This window comes from Monodon monoceros, unplaced genomic scaffold (assembly GCF_005190385.1).
Source record: "Monodon monoceros isolate NGI ecotype Baffin Bay Population unplaced genomic scaffold, NGI_Narwhal_1 Super_Scaffold_13, whole genome shotgun sequence".
In the NCBI taxonomy this organism is placed as follows: domain Eukaryota; kingdom Metazoa; phylum Chordata; class Mammalia; order Artiodactyla; family Monodontidae; genus Monodon; species Monodon monoceros.
Genome location: NW_021703769.1, coordinates 70596430 through 70620640, shown reverse-complemented (window position 1 = coordinate 70620640; position 24211 = coordinate 70596430). Strand labels below are relative to the sequence as shown.

At 54.3% G+C, this 24211-nt stretch overlaps 3 protein-coding genes across 4 annotated transcripts; 2 read left to right on the top strand and 1 right to left on the bottom strand.

The window, feature by feature from the left end:
- Positions 1-64: 64 nt before the first annotated feature.
- Positions 65-2326, bottom strand: MYLPF (myosin light chain, phosphorylatable, fast skeletal muscle). Its single transcript, XM_029221173.1, has 7 exons — positions 2232-2326; positions 1510-1605; positions 1182-1257; positions 877-981; positions 689-767; positions 354-402; positions 65-262 (listed from the first exon to the last, which is right to left on the bottom strand). Exons 1-7 carry the CDS (start codon positions 2232-2234, stop codon positions 158-160), a joined length of 513 nt encoding a protein of 170 aa, XP_029077006.1. The 5' UTR covers positions 2235-2326; the 3' UTR covers positions 65-157.
- A 3785-nt stretch (positions 2327-6111) lies between these two features.
- TBC1D10B (TBC1 domain family member 10B) lies at positions 6112-18189 on the top strand. The gene is made up of 9 exons (XM_029220321.1): positions 6112-7055; positions 10485-10584; positions 10890-10997; positions 11099-11205; positions 14449-14563; positions 14690-14755; positions 14975-15164; positions 15493-15647; positions 15736-18189. Exons 1-9 carry the CDS (start codon positions 6112-6114, stop codon positions 16303-16305), a joined length of 2355 nt encoding a protein of 784 aa, XP_029076154.1. The 3' UTR covers positions 16306-18189.
- Positions 18190-18880: 691 nt separating this feature from the next.
- Positions 18881-23429, top strand: CD2BP2 (CD2 cytoplasmic tail binding protein 2). 2 transcript variants are annotated; one of them, XM_029220323.1, is made up of 7 exons: positions 18881-19029; positions 19567-19670; positions 19897-20029; positions 20157-20314; positions 20399-20834; positions 20916-21022; positions 21110-23429. In XM_029220323.1, the coding sequence occupies exons 2-7, from the start codon at positions 19593-19595 to the stop codon at positions 21218-21220; spliced, it is 1023 nt and encodes a 340-aa protein (XP_029076156.1). In that variant the 5' UTR covers positions 18881-19029; positions 19567-19592; the 3' UTR covers positions 21221-23429. The 2 variants fall into 2 exon arrangements, with proteins under 2 accessions (XP_029076156.1, XP_029076155.1); XM_029220322.1 differs by lacking the exon at positions 18881-19029 and adding an exon at positions 19036-19213.
- Positions 23430-24211: the final 782 nt, after the last annotated feature.

The window sequence follows — 24211 nt, the reverse complement described above, 5'->3', positions numbered from 1 at the left end:
CGGTGTTTCAGCGCAGCCTCCCACCTGAGCCCTGCTCACACAAACGCACTGAAGCCGTCGCGGATAAGAAACGAGACCAGTTTAATTTATTAGGAGTCAAGGTGGGGTGGTCGCACTGGCAGGAAGGCGTTGCCCAGCAGAGGCCTAAGAGGGTCCCCTACTCCTGGTCCTTGGCGTCGCCATGCGTGATGACGTAGCATATGTTCTTGTAGTCTACGTTGCCGCCCACGTCGGGGGGGAAGGCCGCCCACATATTCGTGATCTGGGGAAAAAACGCAGGGGTATCTCCAACCGGTTCCTTACGTTCCCCTTCCCCCAGCCCTCCGCTTCTCCTAGGCCCTTTCCCCACTCACCTCTTCGTGGGTGAAGCGGTCACACTGCGTGGTAAGCAGCTCCTCCAGGCTGGAGAGAGGTGACAGAGGTTGGGCTTCGTGATTCCTTTCCACTCCCTCCCACCTCATCCCCGTTGCCATTCCCAGTCTCGCCTTGAAAACCAGGGTTACTCTGGATTCCTCTTTGGTCTCCCAAACACTCTGGCCTCCCCCCTTTTGCCCTTCCCCCTGTGTGCTGTGAAAATTTAATCTCATCGCCACAGTCCTAATTTTTCCCTTATCTCTGGCAGTGCCTAACTCTTGGCAGGAATTTAAGGAGGCTTTCTGTGTGGGAGCAGCTGGAGGGTGTCACTTACAACTGCTTCTTGATGGTGCCCTTCCCCTCAGGGTCCAGGACCTTGAAGGCTCCAGTGATCACATCCTCAGGGTCGGCACCTGGGGGGGGGTCAGAGGGCACATGAAGCTGAAGGGTTGCTAAAGGGTCAGTCCCTGAAAGGTCTGGGGAGAGGCATCTGGGGGTTTGGACCCAGGACACTTCATTCACCTTTGAGCTTCTCCCCAAACATGGTCAGGAAGACAGTGAAGTTGATGGGCCCACTGGCTTCCTTCATCATGTCATCTAGCTCCTCATTCTTCACATTGAGACGCCCTGGAACAGGGTGGGGGAAGCATGGAGTGGAGTGGGGTCTAGGGGCCAGGGAATAATGCTTCCCATAAATTCACATCATCCCATCCATTTTTTATCTGGGTAGACTGAGGCCCAGGGTGGACCTGGCAGGGCTGGAACCTAAGGCTGCTGAATTCCCAGGACTCTGTAGCCTTGAATCTTTACAGGTGGAGTAGGCTCACCCATGGCTGCGAAGGTGTCCCGCAGGTCCTCCTTGTCGATAATGCCATCACGATTCTGGTCAATTACTGTGAAGGCCTGTGGAGGGCCAGGGTAGGGAGAGGTTAGGTCCCCCATGGCCAGGCTTCAGCATCCTTACTCTAGGCAGATCAGATTCTGAGATTCTGGCCCCCAGCCAGCCGTCCACTTCCACTCCAAGCAGGGAGGAGTACAAGGAATTCTAAACCCTTCCCCTCCCGCCAACAGGTGCACATTCCAGGGAGGGGTGGGGGGAGGGGTAGCAAGGGGAGTCTTTGGTCAGCCTTCAGTCTCCCTTCTCCCCGCCCTTACCTCCTTGAACTCCTGGATCTGGGTCTGATCGAACATGGAGAAGACATTGGAGCTTCCGCCCTCTGCCACTGCCTTTCTCCTGGCCTTCTTGGGTGCCTGAGGGATGAGGGTTGGGCAGAGGGGTTCATGGACCAATCCCTACTCCTCTCTAGAGGCGCTGGAATAGATTCAGGCTTCTTTGAGTCCATTCTTCTAAAGCAACTTTTCTGGCTCTAGGCTTCCCCTTCCTTATGCTGAGGAGACCTGCTGCAGTTGTACCCCCGAATTCCTCTGGGTAGCCCTCAAGTCCCCATCCTTCCGTCCTACCCAACAAGTGGAGTGTACCTCCCCTTCTCAGTGCCCTGACCCTGCCTCCTCTGAGTCCCAGACTTGCTGCGTGACCCTGATCACTCACTCACCTGAACCTCTACTTCCTCATTTATAAAATGGGAGTGGGAACACTTGTCTGGCTGGTCCCAGGGGTTTTAGGAAGATGGAGTGCAGGATGGAATGGAGCATGCTTTGAGAGGGACTGGGCTCCTGCGAGTGGAGTGTCTAGGCAGATTATCCTTGGTTGGATCCTCTAGGACATCATTCTGTACATTCCCCATTAGTGATATCAAGAAAGGGAAGATTCATCTTTTTTCCTCTTGCCAGACCGGGAACCAGCTACTTTCTTTCAAAGGATGAGGCTGCCCTGAGGTCTGAGGGATCTGGGCAGGGGCTGGGGGATTCTCACTCACCATATCTTAGGTCTCCTGGGGGCCAGGCAGTGGCTCTGGCTGGAAAGGAGCAGAGAGTCAGCCTGGGGCGGTCCCTCTGGAGTTATATAGTCCTGCCCCAGGGAGTAATTAACATACCAGGGTAACCTTAGCCCTGTGGGTGCCCACCCCAGATACCAAAATAGCCCAGCTCAGGGCCTCTCCTTTCTTGGGCTGGCAACAGCTGGAGCCCAGGGAGGGAGGGAGGAGGGAGGGAGTCTTGGGATGCAGGTATCACTAGGACCTGGGCAGGAAGGGATGTTCTTTTCCCCCAAAGGAGGCTGGAATGTGCCAGAGTTCAGAGAGGGCCCAGGCTGAGACACAGGACTAGGAAAGAGATGCACCAGGCTCCTGTACCCCTGTGTGGGGTGGGCCCAGATTTAAACCCAGTAAATTTATTGAGTACCTACAGTGTGCCAGGCACTGGTCCATGCTTTGCAGGTGCACTTTGACAAACACAGTCCCCCCCACTGTGGAGTTCACAGTCAAGGGTATGTATATGTGGGGGTAGTGACAGAGGTTACAGGTGGGAGAGAGCTGCCTGGGGAAGCTGAAGGATCAGGAAGCCTTCTACATCCCCTTCAAGAAGAGGGGGGATTTTTTGAAGAAAGATGTGGGGCATGGAATCACTAGGTATGAAGAGACTAGACAGCCTGGAGCAGAGAGCCTGCTCTGTGACCTTGGGCTTTGCACTCCAACTCCCTGGGCCTTGGTTTCCCCCTCTATAAAATGGGGATGTAATTCCCATCCCACAGAACTTCTGGATGTGAACACTATTTGGAAACAGTTAGTGAAGTATAATCATTATTTTTATTTTTTGGCTGCACCATATGGCTTGTGGGATCTTAGTTCCCCGACCAAGGATCAAATCCGGGCCCTTGGCAGTGAAAACCTGGAGTCCTAACCACTGGACTACCAGGGAATTCCCATAATCATTATAATTAATGTTCAGGCCCTGCCTTGGTAGAACTTACAGTCTAGATGTGGAGACAGGGTAAATGCAGAAAATGACAAACCAGCTGGTCAGGAGTACAGAAGTAGAGGGCATAGCAGCCCTATCTAGGAGTATGGGAATGACGTTATAAAGGCTGGTAGAAGTGAGTCAGGTGAAAGTGGAGGAACAGCCATGCTAAGTGGTGGGCACAGATGGGCAAAGGCCTGGCGAAGTGAAAGATCAGAAGTGTTCAGTTCGCCAGAATTGGGATGGGGCTCGAGCAGAGGATACAAGGGGCTGGACATCAGACACTGGAGGGTCTTCAAATGCCATGCTGAGGGCTGAGACCTTGGGAGCCTTGGAAAGGTTTGAAACAGGAGAAGGACATGGTCTAGTGTGAGTCTATAATCACTTTTTTGGATACTGGTGTGAAAGTTGGAACTCAGAGGAGGGGAGTCAAGGACACCAAGAGGGAAGCTAATTGGTCACCTCCTCCTCGGTGGCTGGGATGGCCAATGGCTTCTCTCTCCAATCTGGGCTAGAACCAGCTAGGCTGACTGTGTGACTTTGAGGTACGCTCTCCCACCCCTCTGGGCCTCGGTGCCCCAGTCCATTCCGTACAGTGGAGGTCTGCGGAAATTGTGGGTGAGGAAGCCCCAGGAGGCCCAAGGTTGGCAAGGACACCCGTGTCTCCTCCTCCTCCTGTTCCCTCTCCTCCTCCTCCTGTTCCCTCTAGGACCTGATGTCCTAAGGAAGTCTCCTCCTCCCCTCCCCCTCCTCCAGCCTCATACCAATGCCTCTAAGACATTTGCTTTTCTGGTCACTGGGGTCCAGGCACCTGTTGTCTCTAAGAAGAGAGACAGAGCCACCCTAAACTTAGCAGCTGCCCTTGGCCTCCTGCACTGGCCCCTCCCTGCCTCAGTCAACAGCTGCCTCACCTTATACGGTTACCATGGGGGTCCAGGCCCAGGGAGGAGCCCACTTATTACTGGGTTCTGGGAGGGGAGGAGAACTCCAAAGAGGGGGATGGGGGAAGTGCTTAGGAAGCTTGGGCCAAATGGAAAGTGGAGAAGTGGAGGAGGAGGAGATCGGGAGAGGCATATCTCAGACACTGGTTCACAGGATCTGAGTCTGAGCTGGGAGTAAGGAGCCTCAGAGAACTCAGCAACCAAGTAACTGGGAAGCTGGGAGCTAGGCCTGACTGAAATTTCAAGATGGTGGACTTTGTATGGAAATTGGAGCCCTCCTGGTGCTGAATCCTGAATCCTGGACCTAAGGGGAATGAGAGCCAGAGAGAGAAGGGGCTGGTAAAGTCAGGGCTTTGTGTTTGTGGTCTAGGGTAGCCTGGAGGGCTCATGAGATTGGGGTCTGATTTCTTAGCAGAGAATGAGGAGCACAGAGGGGTGTATCAATGAGGAGAGAGGAGTTGATGGAATGGGTCCTGGATCCCCAAAAGAACACAGATATGGGAATTCATGGTATTGGGAATTCATGATTTGGGGTCTGGGATCCCCACTAGAATGGAGGGGGCACTCAGAGGATGAGTTCCAAGGAACTGGAGCCCAGATCCTGGGGAAGAGCTCAGATAGAAGGGGCTGAGGAGAGGGACTTGGGGATTGGGATACCCACAGGAAATGGTGGATCCAGAGAGATGAGTCACTTATAGGATTTTGGGGCTCTGGTTATAGTCGCCTGGGATTTGTTGCGGGCTGGAATGAGAATTAGAGGCTGAGTGAAGGGCAAGAGTACCTGATCAGAGCACTGGATCAAGTGCCCTGTGGTGGGCTTGGGAGCTGAATAGAGAATGGGGCCCACGAGAGGACTCAGGCAGGGCAGCGTGGCGCTCTTATTGGCTAACGGTTGCACCCATGCCCCCGGTCCCCGCCCCCTCTCCGTGCTGTCCCCAACTGTCACCCCCACCTCCCGCGCTTGTCTCCGGTTGTCACCGACATCCCTGGCTTGGCACTGCCTGCTGGCAGCACCCCTTCCCTTTGGATGCTGCATTGGCTGAGACAGCTGTCTATCTTCCTCCTTTTGCTAAAGTGAGAGAATGCATTCATTGGCTGACGAGGTAAATTAATCGCAAATTTGACTCTCCCCTCCCAGCTGTCATTTCTTCCTGACCTTCTCGGGAGACCCAAAAAATCCCTCAGCTCCTATCGACTGCGGATGCTGTCTGTCACCGCCCAAATAGACATCACTGTCTGTCAATTTGACCTCCGCCTACTCCCCTTTTCATTGGCTCCCTTTTAACCATTCCTATTAGGCAGGCCCGCCTCTTCTCGCACAGCACCCGCCTCCTTCTACATCTTTCACTCTTCAGCCATCTTTATTGGCCAGGAGGTTCATCTTCCTGCTTTTCTATTAGTTACTCCCTTCGTCCCGCCTCCTCCTGCCTTCACTCGCCCTCTCATTGGTTTTATAACCTCCGCCTTGTCTGTTTCTTCTTCCCAAATTACCCACCCCTTTCCCGCCTCCAGCCCCACCCACACTTCCAACGATTGGCAGAAACCCAGTTCTCTCTCCTATTATTCGTCCAAGCCCTCTGACGAGGCGGGAGAAAAAAGGAGCGCGATGGGGCCGCCCGCGCGCAGGCGTGAAGCGCCGAAACGCTGGCCTCTTGGCCGGCACCGGGGCTTGTGCGCAGGCGCGAGGTGGGCCGCTCGCCCGAAGCGGGAGGGAGGGGGTGGCGGCGAGAGTGCGAAAGAGGGGAGAGGGCGCGAGCGAGACCCCGGCGCCTGGCGCCCCGGGACCCGTGCCCCGGCTCCGCGCGCCGGGTGGCCCCCCGCGCGCCAGCAACGACCCCGGCGCGCGCCGGGCCGCGCCCTTCGCCCTTTCCCCTTCCTCGGCGGGCGGTGGGGAGCGGCCTGAGGGGCGGCGCCTTTTGCGGCCGCCGCGGCGGGGGGATGTGAGGGGCGGCCCGCGGTCATGGAGACGGGCCCGGCGCCCCTGGTGGCCCCGCCGCGCCGTCATGGCGCCCCCGCGGCCCCGTCGCCGCCGCCCCGCGGCTCCCGGGCCGGGCCCGTCGTGGTGGTAGCTCCGGGGCCGCCAGTGACCACGGCCACTTCGGCCCCGGTCACCCTGGTGGCCCCCGGGGAGGCGCGGCCCGCATGGGTACCGGGTCCAACCCAGACCTCGGACTCGGCCCTGGCCCCCGCCCCGACAGTCACCGGCAGCAAGGAGGTGGGGCTGACCCTGGAGGCCTCACCCGAAGCCCTGAGGGCTCAGGTCTCCGACCCAGAGCCCTTGGTGCCTGAGGCTGTGGCAGGAGCCGAGAGGTCCATGGCTCTGGCCCCAGGGGCAGATTCTCCGAAGACGGAGGAGGCCAGAACCTCACCCGATCCTGGGCCAGGTACCCTCACCGGGACCTGCACCAGGACCCCTTCAAGAACGGCTCCTGGGGCCCTGACCGCCAAACCCCCGCTTGCCCCCAAGCCGGGAACCACTGTGGCCTCAGGAGTGACTGCACGGGTTGCAGCAGTGACAGCAGGACAGGTGACAAGTGGACATGGAGCTGCAGCATCAGCATCAACAGGACAGGCACCAGAGGACCCCTCAGGGCCTGGCACAGGCCCTTCAGGGACATGTGAGGCCCTGGTAGCTGTCGTGACGGTGACCCCGGCTCTGGAGCCTGCTGAAAACTCTCAGGACCTAGGCTCCACGTCCAGCCTGGGACCTGGAATCTCTGGGCCTCGAGGGCAGGCTCCAGACACTCTGAGCTACTTGGACTCCGTGAGCCTCATGTCTGGGACCTTAGAGTCCTTGGCGGATGATGTGAGCTCCATGGGCTCAGACTCGGAGATCAATGGGCTGGCCCTGCGCAAGACGGACAAGTACGGCTTCCTTGGGGGCAGCCAGTATTCGGGCAGCCTGTGAGTACCCAGTGGGCACCCAGCGGGCCTGCTTCATGGAAGTAGAGGTTGCAGGGTGGGGGGGATGAAACACCTTGCCCACGCTCTCGCTGCCCATCCTCCTCTGAGGATCCACGGGGTGATTAGTGGGAATGGGAATGCTTAACAATCCTTATCATGCCTAGAGTTTCCTGAGGTTTCTGTGGCACCAGCGTGTTAGGGTTTGAGACCAGGTGTTGGGAGTCCTGGGTTTGAGCCTAAGCCTTGCCTTTGGTGTGTGTGTGCCCTTGAGTTAGTGCCTTCCACATTTGAGTTAGTGCCTCACTTTCCTCCTCTGTGAAGTGAAAGGTTGAATGAAATTGTACCTCAGGTTGTCCCAGCTCCTTGGTGGGAAACTCCAGCTACAGGTCAGATATTCTGGAGGGTTGGCTGGACAGGGGTTCTGGTAGAGATCTTTGGTTCCTTAGGGAGAAAGTCTGGAGGGATGCAGGCAGCTCCCTTCCCCCATAGCCTTAGGTCTGATGTGGTGGTGAGGTGGGGAAGTCTGTTTGATGGAGGAGAGACTCTGAAGGTAGGGCCCGTCTGTGAAACAGAAGAGCAGTCTTGTGTTTTCACTGAAGGAAAGGGGGTGGAGGAGGCCTCTTCCCCATTTCCTCATCTCCCCAGCCGGGCTTACTCTTTCCTAGTTCCCTCCAGGGGCCTGAGTCACTTCTGAGGTGAGGGTGTGATTGCTTCTGACTTCTTCCTTCCCTCTCTTTGGATCATTGTTCCTGTACCCCTTTAACCTGCTGGTCAGTTCAGTTTACAGCACTGCCTGAGAACCCCCAGTGCCAGGCCCTGTGCTGGGTACTAAGGATAAAATAATCATTTCAAGGTGCTCATCATCTAGAGGAGAGACAAATACTTAAACAGTTGGTTTCAATATAATACATTAGGTTTAGCCTGGAGATCATCACAGGGTTTTGTGAGCAGCTAGGGAAGGGATCTTTTGCCCAGTCTGGGAATTCAGCTGGACTGATCTGAATTGTGAAGAATGAGTAGGATTTAGTCATGGCTGTGCTTGTTGGGGTGAGGGGGACCTGCCTGGTGTTGGGGGAAGCCCTGTGGGAGGGATTGTAATCCAACAAAAAAATCAGAAAATCTTTGAGTACCAACATTCTCGGTCCTGTGTGGGGAGGGCAACTTAAGTTTGACCCTGGTGCTTTCCCATGCATGAGGGGTGCTTTCCCATGCATGAGGGATGCATTGCTGTACCTAATTTATAGATGAAGAAACAGGATTAGAGCAGTTGAGTGACTTGCCCCACTCAAACAATTTGGATCTGAGTGACCAATGGCACTCTCCTCAGTACTCTGCTGCCCTGAGGAACTTGGATTGAATTGGGTTTTAGTGAGCCCCTCTTGTGTACCAGGCACGGTGCGGGGTGCTAATTCTCTGCTTTTTTTTTTTTTTTTTTTTTTTTTTTTTACGGTACGTGGACCTCTCACTGTTGTGGCCTCTCCCGTTGCGGAGCACAGGCTCCGGACGCGCAGGCCCAGCGGGCATGGCTCACGGGCCCAGCCGCTCCGCGGCACGTGGGATCCTCCCGGACCGGGGCACGAACCCGTGAACCCTGCATCGGCAGGCGGACTCTCAACCACTGCGCCACCAGGGAAGCCCTAATACTCTGCTTTTAATTTTGTCCCTCTAAAATCCATCTTCCATGCTGGCAGAATCAACTTCTGAGGCAAGGCTGACTGTGGCACACGTTACCTTAAAAGCTGTTAGCAGCTCAGCACTGTCCACAGGATAAAGTGCAAGCGCTTTAGCCTGCGCACAGGCTCCTTATGTTCTGGCTCTGCCAGCCTCTCTGGTCTTCTTTTCCACCACCTTCTCACCATGCACTGTGTGCTGTGGTCCTGTTGAAGTGATTGTAGTCTTTCTCCCTTCATACTCAGGCTGTACCATCAGCCAGGAATGCCCTTCTCCCAGTCTTTCCCTGCCATGTTCTACTCAGTCCTTCATGGCTTACCTCAAGATGTCCCTTCCTCCAGGAAACCTTCCCTGATATCCATTGCCCCTACTCCGATTAGGTGCCTCTTCTGTGCATCTTTGTAATTGCATTTCCCTCACATATTGCAATTATCTCCCCTGCTAGCTTGTGACCTTTTGAGGGCAGGAAAGGTATCTTACTCTTCCTGGCCTTTAGTAGAGTTTGGAATTGCCTTATGATAGAGATGAATGAGAAATCACCTTTTTTTTTTTTTTTGGCGGTACGCGGGCCTCTCACTGTTGTGGCCTCTCCTGTTGCGGAGCACAGGCTCCAGACGCGCAGGCTCAGCGGCCGTGGCTCACGGGCCCAGCCGCTCCGCGGCATGTGGGATCCTCCCGGACTGGGGCACGAACCCGTGTCCCCTGCATTGGCAGGCGGACTCTTAACTACTGCGCCACCAGGGAAGCCCGAGAAATCACCTTTTAGTTTAAGGAGTTTCTGGGACAAAAGAAACTAACTTTAAACCTCCCATTTAACAGTCCTTTGTATACAGTTTCTCAATAGTCCTCTCATAACTTTGTGATGTAGGTGGTGGCATTCCTTTTTACATTTATAAGGAAGAGACTTAGGTTATCACTTGCCAAGACTCCCCAACTTCTAAGGGACAACTGGGCTTTGAGCTCAGGTCTATCTGGAAACCCAAGCTCTTTCTTCCATTCCACTCACCTGGTACTGGCTCCTACAACTAACTGTTTCAAGACTGATGGGGTATCTCGAGTGCGAAGCTCTGACAGAACAGTGAGCAAACAGTGCAAGGAGAGCTTCATTTGCTTGGGAATGTGGGGTGATTTCAGGGAGGAGGAGGTAGCGGAAATTGCAGATGGTGCAAGGGATCTTGAGTCTTGTAGAAGGAAACTCAGACAGTTGCTTCTAAGGGGACAGGGAAGTATGTTTGTTATGTATTTTATTTTATGGATAATAATTGCTGTTACTTAGTCGCTGCTATGTGTTATCTCATATAACCTCTTAGGTAGATACTATTTTTCTCTCCATCTTACACATGAGGAAATTGAGGCTTAGAGAGTGACTTGCCCAAGGCCACACAGTGAATAGGTGGCAAACCTAGAACTTGGATCCAGGTCTAATGCAAAGTGTAGCTTTTCAGTATTCCGTGCTCTCTCCCCAAACTTGGATGTGTCTTAAGTGGGATTTGAACACAGCCTCTGTATAGCGGTCCAACATGAGAATGTGATCTCTGTTCAGAGATTCCAAGGAAATTCCATTTAGTGTGGTGAACTAGGACCTTGGATGGCCAGAATGACCAGACATCCTAATGTTTGGTATTGGTAGCTCACAAAATGCTTTTATGGTCTGATCTCTCATTTTTGAGCTTGGGGAAGTGGCTTGCCTCAGTTCCCCCAGCAATCTAGATTTTATACTACTGCTACTGACCTCTTCCATACTCCCCATATCCTCAGAGAGAGCTCCATTCCTGTGGATGTGGCTCGGCAGCGGGAGCTCAAATGGCTGGAGATGTTCAGTCACTGGGATAAGTGGCTGTCACGGCGTTTCCAGAAGGTTTGAGAAGGCTGTGGTGGGCAGGGCAATGGACATGGTGGGGGTGGGGAGGACAGGGTGGGCCCATGTGCTCTGGGGAAGCCCAGGAACCTGATAGTATTTGCTCTCCGGACCATGTTGGGGGTAGGTGGTACTTGGGCCTTGGGGGAGGAGTAGCTTTAAAGATAGAAGGCCAGGCGGGGTCCAGTGGAGTGAAGCCTATGGGATGTGGGACGAGTGTCCCAGGGAGCCCAAGGACTGCTGGGGAAAGCTTGGAGGCTGTGCCTGCCACTGAAGCTGTTCCCCTGCCTGCCACTCTGCCTTAGGTGAAGCTGCGCTGCCGGAAGGGGATCCCATCCTCCCTCAGAGCCAAGGCCTGGCAGTACTTGTCCAATAGCAAGGAACTCCTGGAGCAGAACCCGGGCAAGTTTGAGGTGCGCACAGCTCCAGGGTGTGGAGACGTGTGACAGTGTCTGTGTGAAGGGTATCATCAGTTCCCCCAGATCCTGAGATAATCTCAGCTGTTCCACTGCAGGAGCTGGAACGGGCTCCTGGGGACCCTAAGTGGCTGGATGTGATTGAGAAGGACCTGCACCGTCAGTTCCCTTTCCATGAGATGTTTGCTGCTCGAGGCGGGCATGGGTAAGGCGACCTGACTATGTGAGTCAGTGGTGGATACAGGGCTGGGTTGAAAGCAGTCTTGCCTTCCAGAACTTCTACAGGAGTGGTCCTTAATGGATTGAGTGTCTAGCCATGTTGAAGGAAGGCTCCTGGGAGGGAGACTGTGATTCAGGGTGATGGGGGTGGGGTGGGGTGCTGGTGAGGGGAAGGGGAGGCACATCAAGGGCTCATTGAAGAGGTTGCATTTGAACTAGGTTTTAAAGGATAGATGGGAGCAGAGCAAGGGGCAGGTTTTTCCTGGCTTGGGGGTTATGTAAGCTGTGTCTGGGCAGTGGGGTTGGGTAGAGCTGAGGCTGGAAAAGCAATTAAGGGCCCTTAAATGCTGTGCCCAGGCCCTTCGATCTTTGTTCTGTTTGCCCGGCTTCCTCACGAAGGCTATAGATCGCTTCCTAGTAGTGTGCGATGTTTTTAGGTGGTTCTCAGCTCCTTGTGGGAGCATGTGGATGGACATTTAACAGTAAGTTCATCCTTTCAGCAAATATTAGTCAAGCGTCTGCTATCTGCCAGGTACTGTTTTAGCTACAGATGACAGCTGCCCCCTCAGGGCTTATATTTTAGTAAGGATAGACAATAAATAAAAGAATGAAAGTATGTTGTATGTACAATGGTGGTAAATAGAAGTGTTTAAAGCAAGAAAGGGGAAAAGAGAATGTGAGCCGAGATTTGGTTACAAGTGACCTGATCTGACTTGTGTTTTAAAAAGATCATTCTGGCACTTCCCTGGCCGTCTAGTGGTTAAGACTCTGTGCTTCCACTGCGGGGGGCATGGGTTTGATCCCTGGTCAGGGAACTAAGATCCCACATGCTGCGCAGCACGGCTAGAAGAAAAAAAAAAAGGATCATTTCTGGCTGCTGTGCTGACAATAGACTGTAGGAGACAAGGGCAGAAGCAGAGAGACCAGGTAGACTATTTCCATAATCCAGGAAAGAGATGATGATAGATAGACCAGGATGGTAGCCGTGAAACTGGATATATTTTGAAGGTAAAGCCAAAAGAATTTGCCAGTGGATTAGATGTGGAGAGAGAGAGAGTGTGTGTGTGTGTGTGTGTGTGTGTGTGTGTGTGTGTGTGTGTGTGAGAGAGAGAGAGAGAGAGAGAGAGAGTAGTTAAGGAAGACTCTCAAGGTTTTTGGTCTTAGAAACTAGAATGAATGGAGTTGCAATATACTGATATGGATGGGAAAACTGGGGGGGATGTAGGCTTGAAGGGTATATCAGGAGCTCATTTTTGGAATGTGAAGTTTGAAATACTCACTGGATATCCAGATGGAGATGCCAAGTAAGCTGGATGTACAGTGGACACAACATCCAGGGTGAGGTTTAAACTGGAGACAGATTGGAAATTGAGAGTTGTCAGGCTCTACACGGGACCAGATCTCACCCATGGGACTAGATGAGGTCATCAAGGCAGCAAGTATAGATACGAAAGGAAGCTGTTCAAAGACTGAGCCCTGCAGCTCCACCATTTCAAGAATGGGAAGATGAGAAAGAACCTGTAAAGGAGCCTGGAAGAAGCTGGTGAGGTATAACGAAAACCAGGAGAGTGTGATTCCTGGAAGCAAAGTGAAGAGGGGTTTCGGGATCAGCTGTATGAAATGCTGCTGACGGGTCAAGTAAAGTGAAGTCTGCAAATCGACCTCTGGATTTAGCAATGTGGAGGTTATTGGTGACCTTGATAAAAGCAGTTTTGTGTGGAGCAGTGGGCTAAAGCCTGACTGGAGGATGGGAGGAAAGAACTTGAAGATAGCAAGTCTGTACTCTAGGTGGGTTTGGCTGAATAGGTAGGAAAGAAACGGTGTGGTATTCAGAGGGGAAGGCTGGGTAGAGAGAGGTTTTTGTTTGTTTTTTGGCCATGCCCTGTGGCATGCGGGGTCTTATTTTCCCGACCAGGGCTCGAACCCGCACCCCCTGCAGTGGAAGCATGGAGTCTTAACCATTGGGCTGCCAGGGAAGTCACAAGAGGTGTTTTTTTTTTTTTAAGCTAGAAGAAATGACAGGTTGGTATGCCAGCCTCTGTAGTTAGAGAAAAATGGATGACGCACAAACAATGGGAAGGTTGCTGGAGGGATGGCCTGTGTAGGCGAGAGGGGATGGGACCCAGTGTCCAAGTGGAAAGGCTGTGGTTGGCCAGGATCACAGATAGTTCACCCATAGCAACAGGGGAGAAGGCAGGGGCACAGAAGCAGGCAGGTGGGTGAATGTAGCATGGGAGCTTAGGGAAGTTACATGTTTATTTTAATATATATTAGATGAAATAACTAGTATATCAAACCTGTCATTTCATGGACATTATTACAAAGTGGAGAAAAAATAAATAATAGTGGGGTGGTGTGCAGATAAAGCACAAATGAAGATCACACTCCAGTGACTGAATTTTGAGAAACACTGTGTAAGCAGTGGTTAGGAGTGTGTGACTGGAGGCAGGGAGAGGATCTGGGAGGTTATTACATCGTCCTGGTTAAGAGATGAAGGTCTGAGCTGCTCAGTGGCTGTGGCGGCGGAGAGAGGGAATAGACGTGAATAAAATTCAGAAGGTAGTGTTGATACGACTTGATAATTAGCTGTGGGGAGTGATGGAAGGCTCGCTGTTTTCTGATGTGGGGCTGAGGGGATGGGATTCCCACACACAGCGATGGGGCACCCTCAGGGAAGAGGAACAGATCTAGGGCAGAGAGTTTATTCTTTTGGATGCAGAGACAAGAGAAAGGTCTGAGGCACAGCTGGCTTCCCAAGCCTACACCGAGAACCAGGGCTCTGCCCGGGGTGACTGATGAAATCCAGACAGATAAGGCAGGGCCTGCCCTGGGAGAGCGCCTGCTCTGGGGCAGTATAAGCATTCAGACAGTGCCAGAGGAGGGCTGTCGCTGTTGAAAAGCTTCCTGAAGAAGATGACCTTGAAGGTTTACGGGATGGGAGCAGACAGAGAGAGAGCACAGCCCGTGTGGGGACACGGGTGGGGAGCACGTGGGTGTGCAGGCAAGGGCGGAAGCCTAGAGCCTGGAACAAAGCTTAGGTTACGGTCTGAGTCTTTGGCTTAAGCTTGATAGGCAGGATTAGGAAGGTGGATAGAGGTTGTGGTGGTAAAGCTCTGGGGTTGATCTGCCATGGGATATACGGGGGCTCTGGGGGGGGGTGCAGGTTAGTTTGGGGGCGAGAGCTCCCAACTCCTGTGACTTTCCTCATGGTCTTTCCCCATACCCACAGGCAACAGGACCTGTATCGAATCCTGAAGGCCTACACTATCTACCGGCCTGACGAGGGCTACTGCCAGGCCCAGGCCCCCGTGGCCGCAGTGTTGCTCATGCACATGCCTGCTGAGGTCAGCAGATGCTGGGCCTGGGTGGGGAGGGGCTGGGAGGATCTTGGCCTACAGTGGTGATGGGGGAGCTCCCTCCTCCCTGTTTCTCAGGCCCCATCCCTCCCTCCTTGTTCTTGCCCTTCTCAGCAAGCCTTTTGGTGCCTGGTGCAGATCTGCGACAAGTACCTCCCCGGTTACTATAGTGCAGGGCTGGTGAGTGTCTGGAGGCTGGGTGCAACTGGGGCTGTGACTTTTCCCCAAGACTGCAGGGTGGTCCTTGTCCTGCCCCACGCTGTACCATTCTGTCCCTCTGTTCTGGGCCTCTCCTACTGAGGTGAGGATCCCACTTCATGGATGGGTACTGACTACCAGGGCCGGTTCTACCCCAAGGGTCCACAGCAGGCCTCTTCTCATGGTTTGTCCCACTTCCAGGAGGCCATTCAACTGGATGGAGAAATCTTTTTTGCGCTATTGCGCCGGGCCTCCCCACTGGCACATCGGCACCTGCGACGGCAGCGCATTGACCCCGTGCTGTACATGACAGAATGGTTCATGTGCATCTTTGCCCGCACCCTTCCCTGGGCTTCAGTGCTACGTGTCTGGGATATGTTCTTCTGTGAAGGTACTTCTGTAGCCATTTCAGGCCATGACGGGGCTGCAGTTTCCATGGTGGCTGCCAGAGGGTGGCCTGCTGACATAAGGCTTCACTGGAAGATGTCTTGGGGCTGGAGAAGCTGAGGCCTGATCTTGTTGGCTCTGCCAGCAGCCCACAGCTTGCTTTACCTCCCAGGAACCTAAAACCCATGGCAGCTTGTTTCCCTTCTTGGGGCCTCAGTTTCTTCATTTGTAAGGTTGGCAGTAGACAGGGATGGGGGCTGTGAGTCCCTCCTAAATGGGACAGGCTGAGATCCTGGGCTGATCATCCAGCCTCTCTTCCTTGGACCCTGCAGGCGTCAAGATCATCTTCCGGGTGGCTCTGGTGCTGCTGCGGCACACGCTGGGCTCTGTGGAGAAGCTGCGCTCCTGCCAAGGCATGTATGAAACCATGGAGCAGCTGCGCAATCTGCCCCAACAGTGCATGCAGGAGGACTTCCTGGTGCATGAGGTAGGTCCTAGCCTTAGCATACCTCACACCTGCTTTGGCCCATCCCCATCCCCAATCTTATTCCGGTATCTGTTTCTTCTCCGTCTAGGTGACCAACCTCCCAGTGACAGAAGCACTGATTGAGCGAGAGAACTCGGCCCAGCTCAAGAAGTGGCGGGAAACCCGGGGCGAGCTGCAGTATCGGCCCTCACGGAGACTACACGGTTCCCGGGCGATCCATGAGGAGCGTCGGCGGCAGCAGCCACCCCTGGGCCCCTCCTCCAGCCTCCTCAGCCTCCCTGGCCTCAAGAGCCGAGGCTCTCGGGCAGCTGGAGGGGCCCCCTCTCCACCCCCTCCTGTCCGCAGGGCCAGTGCTGGGCCTGCCCCAGGGCCTCTGGTCACCGCTGAGGGACTGCATCCATCCCTTCCTTCGCCTACCGGCAACAGCACCCCACTGGCTCCCAGCAAGGAGGCCCGGAGGCAGGAGAAGGAGCGGCAGAAACAGGAAAAGGAACGCGAGAAGGAGCGGCAGAAGCAGGAGAAGGAGCGGCAGAAGCAGGAGAAGAAGGCTCAGGGCAGGAAGCTCTCGCTGCGTCGGAAGGCAGATGGACCCCCCGCCCCCCAGGATGGCGGGGACAGGTCCTCAGCATCAGAGGCCCGGCAGGATGCTTACTTCTGACCTCTGCCCTGGGGCTGGACTGCAGGGCCCTCTCTTCTTCCCTCAGCCAAGAGCAGGCCTTGGCCTGGGGTGCTGCTCCCGGCCCCCTTGGCAGGCTGTCCCTCCTTCTGAGGAAAGTGGCTTGATTCCCCGTCTCCTTGCCAGCTGCTGATCCCTACATGGCCAGGACAGTCAGAGTACGTGGGGCAGCTGCATTTCCCTGGGGCAGCAGCGAACAAGTCTGGAGCCCTCACCTCCAGTTAGGCCCAGCTGGGGTCTCTGTCACTCCTGCCCCGATTCCCTCTGGGATCCCTTCCCAGGTGCTGTCCTGATTGGCCTTTTGTCACCACAGGGGTGACTTGGCAATGGGAGTCAGTGGTTTTCAGATTCTTACACTCCAGTCACTCCCCTTACCCATGAAGTGGAGCTGGGTTCCTTTTCCCTTCTTCAGTCCTGCCTGTCTCCCCCCACTTCCTGGCGGGGGGCCCAGGCTCTTCGTGTTCTCCTTCTGGACATCTCTGTGTTGTAATTATGTACGGAGGACCCGGTTGGCCCAGGGTGGGGGTGTTCACTCTCTTCTGTCCTTTGGTTTTCCTCCACCATGTTCTTGCACGCTGGTTTATTTAAGGGGACATGCACTGGAGCAGGAAATGTCCCCCACTTCCCCACCACCACCCTCCTTGCTCTCCTTCCTCTTCACCTACCTTTCTCTGTATTCTCAGGCCTCCCCTGCTTTGTCTCACCAGGGCTCCCACCTTTCACCTTGTTCCCTTCCAACCCTCCAGCCCCTACCTGGGTAAGGGGTCTTCCCTTGAGCTCCAGGGGGTGAAACCCAATGTTTACATTTTCTTCTGTCTCTGCCCCCACCCTGTGCGGCGCTTTGAGGAACCGGAAAAGAACCTGCTGTTGTACCTGGGCCTGTCTCCTGCATTGTTATTTGATGAAGGGGGTTAGAATAAGGACAAGGAGGGAGGAAGTGACGGAGCTAGTCAGGATCTGGGTGTCTCTTGAAGCAATCGGCTGGTCTCCTGGTCTCGGCAGGTAGGTACCTTTTGGCCTTTGGTCTATTAGTCACTCATCAACAGACAGTAGTTGAGCTCCCACTCCACCTCTGCCTGGGATCCGCTCCCTCCGTTGTCACTGGCCTCCTGGAGCTGTCTGTGCGCCGCCTGCAGCACCCGGATCTCCTTCCCAGAGTGCTCGTGCAACTCCTGCAAGCTGGAGAGGGTACTGCCCTCTCTGTACTGTGGGGAGCCACAGTCCTCTGGGGGTGAGCTGGTCTCTTGTCCAGCTGCCTGGCACAGCTCCTGGTGCTGGGCCTCCAGAGAGCGTAGCAGCACAGCCAGGCTCCCAGCTTCTCCTGATTTTCTGCTGCCGGCTTGTAGGCCTGCTCACCTTCTACCCATGGGGTCAGGATGGTAAAGGCATAGGGTTCTGTGGCCCCAAGGCGTGGCTTCACTGGCAGTTCTCTAACAGGATGAGGCTCAGGGGTGTGTGGGTCAGCCTGGTACCAGTTCCAGGTAGAAGAGGAGGTTTCCCCGGAGGATGAACCAGCGGTGCTGGTAGCTGGTATTTCTGGCCCCCTTCTTTAGCAGGATGCCCTCTCGGTCCAGAGCCTGTGTTCTGTAGCCACGGAAGAAACTGAGCACGGACTTGTGGTGCAGTTTCATGGTAGTCCATTCTGGGAGGAAACCCTAGGGGCAAGAGAAAGGAGGGGTGGACCATCTGGTATCCTAGGGACCCCAGTGCCCTCCTCTGGCTCCAGTAGGCTCTTTCTGGGCCCAGCCTTGGCCTACTGGGATTCAGACTCTGAGTATCCTCAAGAGGTAGAGGTCTTATACCCTGAGCACTGGGACCTACTCCCACTTTCCAACCCCAGCTCTGCCCCTTGGGACAGAGTACAAAACCTGGGCAGGGGCTGCTGGGCTGGGGTCCTGTTTTGGCGGGGGTGGGGGGCACGGGTATCCACTACTGCCCTTTTCCAGGCGTACCTGAGATGAGGGCACAAGGGACCTCTGGCCTCGGTACTGGGCACAGGTGCCACTGCCACCTCTCCTATTATGGCTCTTCCCACCTCAGAAACCAGGAAATTGCCCAGGTGGTAGGCGTGGGGTAAATGACTTCCCCTGGGTCCTAAAAGGAGCTGGGCTGGGAAGGTGCCCCAGGAGAACCGAGCAACCCCTCTGGGACAAGAGCGAGGCCGCACCTCGAACTAGGAGAGGGCGAACAACGGAACGCTGAGCGTAGGAAGGCAGGATGTCTAATGAGATGATGAAAGGCGCAGAGCCAGCCCTGGAGAAAACGAGACTCAACCGGGGAAAGGGAAACAAGGGCAGGGACCCAGCGGCCCTGCTGGGACTTTGCCCCTCCATCGTGACTCTGGGCGCCCCTTTAGGTAAAGCGCGCTCCGCTTTCTCTCCAGAGCCTCTACTGCTGTAGGAGGGAATCGAGACCACTTCCGGCCATCCCTCTCGTCCGATCAGGGTCTAGGCGTTCATACGCCCCCTCTGCTCGCCATCGTCGCCCCACACGTCTCACGTCACTTCTGGGAGGGGGTGTTTTTCCCCGCTCAGCGCGTACTTCCGCCCTCTCCTTCAGTTAGTCCTCTAGCACGAGTGAAGCCACTTCCGGCCTTCCCTGGCGCCTTCCGCAGTTCTCTTCCGGGTGGTGGCGGGCGGGTGACCCGGATGTAGCCCTGGCGAAAACCAGTCGCCCTGGATTCCCCCGCCTTTCCTGGGTCTTTAGGTGAGCGCGCGCCGGCGGGGTTGCTGGAGTCCTCATGGCTCTGCCGCCTCTCTGATTTGTACACAGCCCAGGACAGTTGGGGGTCACCCCACGGAGTCGGGAGTTCGGCGCAGGGAGGAGCGGGGCTGCCAGGGTGCCAGGTCCTGGGTTCGCCGAGGCCCCGCGGGCTGCGAGGAAGCTGGAGGTGGTTGAGCGGGTGTCTGCTCGCGGAGCAACGTCGCGCCCAGGACTGCGGGGGCCGGGAATGGTGGTGGTCACGCGGGGGAGCCCGTCTCAAGGGGGGGGGGGTGCCCGTGGGGAGCTCCTCCGCGCGTCCACCTCTCCGTCCCCGCTCCAGCAGCTCTTTCGGATGCCAGACCAAGTTCTGGGGGCCTCTTGGCTGCCAGCTCCCCTTTCGGTTCCTGATTCTGTGCTCCCTCCCCTCCCAAACTGGATCCAGTACCGGCTAAGGGAAAGATATGTTGTGCGGGAGACCCTCTCGCGGTGAGTATTCTCCTCACGCAGTTTCTTTAATCTGCACCCTTTTCCTCGGCTCAGCTTGAGAAAGGCTCGTCTGTCCAGTCATGCCAAAGAGGAAAGTGACCTTCCAAGGCGTGGGAGATGAGGATGATGAGGATGAAATCAGTCCCCCCAAGAAAAAGGTGAGGGGGCCGGATGCCTGCATTCTGGGGAGGAGTGACGGGAAGAAAAAAAGCTAGAAGCCAGGAGAGAAATCTGGAGGGACAAAGAAAAGGTGGAAAGGGCTAGCTTTTCTATGTGCTCTGAGAAATGGGTTTGCAGGATTTTCAGTTTGAGTCTAGATCCTAGAGTATTTTGAGTAATAGCCAGTAACCTGCCTCTCTCTCGATTTCTGACTGCTGCCCACAGTTGGTGGACCCTGTGGCTGGGGCAGGAGGTCCTGGGAGCCGCTTCAAAGGCAAACACTCTTTGGACAGCGATGAGGAGGATGATGAGGAAGGGTCCAGCAAATACGACATCCTGGCCTCAGAAGATGTAGAAGGTGAGCTGCAGCCAAGAACAGACTTTCTGCTGGAGGACCAAATAGGGGTTTCTGAGGTCACAGAGCACAGGAGGCTCCTGTCTCTTCTTTGCATTCCTAGCATGGGACGCCTGTGTCTTTGGTGCAGGTCAGGAAGCAGCCACACTCCCCAGTGAGGGAGGTGTGCGGATCACACCCTTCAACCTGCAGGAAGAGATGGAGGAAGGCCACTTTGATGCTGATGGCAACTATTTCCTGAACCGGGAAGCTCAGATCCGAGACAGCTGGCTGGACAACATTGATTGGGTGAGGCCCAGAGGCTGGCGTGGCTGGGCCTGGGCCTTGCTGGCAGTTTGTCAGAAACAAAACCCTCCCATTTTTACGTTGCAGGTAAAGATCAGGGAACGGCCGCCCAATCAGCGGCCGCCGTCAGACTCAGAGGAGGAGGACAGCTTGGGCCAGACGCCAATGAGCGCCCAAGCCCTCCTGGAGGGCCTTCTGGAGCTGATGTTGCCAAGAGAGACAGTGGCTGGGGCACTGAGGCGCCTGGGAGCCCGAGGAGGAGGCAAAGGGGGCAGCAAGGGGCCTGGGCGGCCCAGTTCCCCCCAGCGCCTGGACCGGCTCTCCGGGTTGGCTGACCAGATGGTGGCTCGGGGCAACCTCGGAGTGTATCAGGAGACAAGGGAGCGATTGGCCATGCGGCTGAAGGGGTTGGGGTGCCAGACCCAGGGACCCCGTGACCCCACAGCCCCACCCTCCCTGGACATGTTTGCTGAGGAAGTGGCTGAGGGGGAGCTGGAGACCCCAACCCCTGCCCAGAGAGGAGGTAAGATTGAAGGGCAGAGGAGGGATGTTGTGGGCAGGGGCAGGCCCCTTGAGGTCCAGATGGCTCTGCCTGTTATTTTAGACACAGAGTCGCCCGGAGATGGTCTGGCCGATGTGATGTGGGAATATAAGTGGGAGAACACAGGGGATGCTGAGCTGTATGGACCCTTCTCCAGCACCCAGATGCAGGTAAAATCCTTTCTTCTTCACTTTGCCTCTTCTCTCCCTCCCCCCACCCCATTAGTCCTCCCCCAGCTCTGCCCTCTCTTCTTGCAGACCTGGGTGAATGAAGGCTATTTCCCGGACGGTGTGTATTGCCGGAAGCTGGACACCCCTGGCGGACAGTTCTACAATTCCAAACGGATTGATTTTGACCTCTACACCTGAGCCTACTGAGGGCTGAGTTTGGTGGCCCCTTCTTTCCTGGATTCTGCGGAGGAGGCCCCAGTTGCCTTAGGCAGTGAGGATATCGGGGGCCACTTTTCAGTCAACTTCCTTTTCCCAATAAAAGCCTTTAGTTGTGTATTAGGGCATTGGCTGGGCTGATGGCCAGAAGTCGGGAACGTTTTCCAGACCCCTTTGGACTTGCTTTGGCCCTTGAGTGTTTCTTTTCATGAAGTTCCTCCTTGGGAGTTTGTTTCTGGTCCCTTGAACCACTTCATCTTTGTTTACCAGTCCTCGGGGCAGAGCTGGGCCTGTCAGGTGTCCTGTGGCCTCCCAACCTGACTTCGTTCACCATCTAAAAATCTCTCCACTCACATGCCGTTCTCCAGAGTTCTCTGGCGGTTCTTGTTTTGCTGTTTTTAGGTCTTTGGCTTTTAGGACCTAAGATGCTCTGCTTTTCAGCCAGTGCAGGACAGAACCCCAGAAGTGGAGACTTTAGGCCTGGAAAGGCTGGGACATCTGTTGGGAGTGAGCAGGAAAGCTGATACTCACTGGCTCCCCACTGCCTCAGACTTCTTAGAAGTGGATAGAAACGGCCTCTTAGGTAAAGTCTAGACTCAATGTTGGCACTTGAAGGACCTTTCAAGGCCACCTGGGCCAGTCATGCTTTGTACAGGCACAGAGATGGGCAGTGTCTCACCGGAGGTTACACAGCACGTCAGAGGGCGGGCCCAGACCCAGTGGGCTCCCTTCGAAGACCTTTCTTGGCACCAGGGCTTTTCTGTCTAGCCTTGGAAGCCCTGTGGCTTCCGTTTCCTGGGCTTCCACAATGTGTCTGACACTGGTTAGTGCCTTGAGGGAACTGAGAGAACTGGGCTGGTCACCTCCCAGGAATTTAGAGTCAGGGGGAGGGATTGGGAGGAAGACTGATATGCATAATTGTATAGTCTGAACCAAACACCTTCCACCTCCCACCGGTGCTGCCTTATGCCTCTCCTCACTCACACCAGTTAGTTCTCTACCTTGGCTCTCTGTTGGAGTTTTATGGGGAGCTGTAACATCACTCCGCAGAGATTCTGAATGAATTGATCTAAGTAATGGCCTGGTGTTTGGGGCTTTAAAAAGCTCCCAGGTGTTTCCCACGTGCAGCCAGGTGGAAAACCACTGGGCCTGACTCCAGGACTGAGGTTACACCTGGGGAAAGGGGCCGTTTCGTGGACCCTGCTGTGGTGGAGCTGATCATGGGTGTGGCCGGGGCTCTGGTGGAGTCTGTTACCTATGGGAGAGTCAAGCGCCAGAGCCATGGGGGCAGATGGGAGGGTGGAAGGAGTCAGGCTTGGAACCAGGAAAGGCTGGAGGGGCGGCGTGGGGATACTTGATGCTCTAGTGAGGCACCCAACTTATAGAATAATTAACTACTATAATAATTAGGCTCATTCTAGTGCCAGCCCAGACCTGGATTTCATTGACTTCAAGATGCCCTCAGTTATAAGATGTCTTACTTTATGTGTCAGTTAGAAAGAAAAGCCTGCGCATTGCAGTTGTAAGATGTCATTGATTCAGAGCTGCCTCCTGATTTCAGGAATGTTCCAAAGTGAAAAACAGATGTCTTAGGACCAGTGAAATAGTGTTCACGTTTATATCCCCAGTGACCGACTCATGGGAGGTACTTAGTGTTTGGTGAATAGATGGAAGCTATGGGGGGCAGTTCCCCTGCATGTCCCAAAGGCACCCCGGGCTCCACAATCCAAAGCTGATCTCACCTTCCCCACCCGTACAGCCTCCTGTGTTCACCTCCCTGAAGACATCATGTGTAGGCAGAATAATGGCCCCCAGAGATGGCCACTTGTGAATATATGACTGTATGGCAAAAGGGACCTTGAAATGTGATTATGTTAATGACTGAGATGGGGGGATTATTCTGGATTATTGAGGTGGGCCTAGTGTAACCACAAGAGTCCTATTACATGAAAGGGACTGAGGCGGGTCAAAGTGAGAGGGAGATGATGTTATACCCACGGCTGGGTTTGAAGATGGAAGAAGGGGCCATGTACCGAGGAATGCAGCAGCCTGTAGAAGCTGGAAGAGGCAAGAAAACGGTTCTTCCCAGAGTCTCCACAAAGAAATGCAGCCCCACTGTGGGTTTTAGCCCAGTGAAAACCATTTTGGACTTTTGACCTCTTCTAGAACTAATAAAATCATGTTGTTTTAAGTTAAGTTTGGGGTCACTTGTTATAGCCTCAATAGGAAACTAACACACCATCCAGCTGAATGCCTCTCCTTCATGAGCGTCAGTAAATTCTCTCTCCCTCCGCCATGTCCCTATTTCAAGCCCCTATCAACACTTAACTCCCTTGCCTTTAAAAAAACAAACTGTGCATATATTTATGTGTGTGTACATATATAATTTTATATAAGCTTTGTATATCTTACAGTAGTTTTGTAGATTCACAGAAAATTTCCAAAAATAGTACAGAGTTACGCAGCTTCCCCTATTGTTAACATCTTTCAGTAGTACGTTTGTTAACAACCAATGTACCAATGACCTTGCTATTTTTAAACAGCTTTATTGAGATAGAATCCACCCGTTTAAAGTACCATTGTTTTTAGTACATTCACAGGGTTGTGCAACCATTGCTACAATCTCATTTTAGAACATTTTTCTCTAAAAGAAACCCCACCTGTCAGCAGTTCCTCCCTATTCTCCATCCCCCCTCACCCTCCAGTCCCTGCCAACCTCTAATCTACTTCCTGTCCCGGTAGATTTGCCTATTCTGGACATTTCCTACAAATGGAATCATACCGTACGTGGTCTGTGTTTTCTGTGTCCGCTGCTTCTACTTAGCATGTTTTCAAGATTCATCCATGTAATGTGTAACAGTACTTTATTCTTTTTTATTGTTGACTAACATTCCATTGTATGGACGGATTACCGCTCACTAAACCTCACACTTTATTTATATTTTACTAGCTTTTCCTTAATGCCTCTCTTCT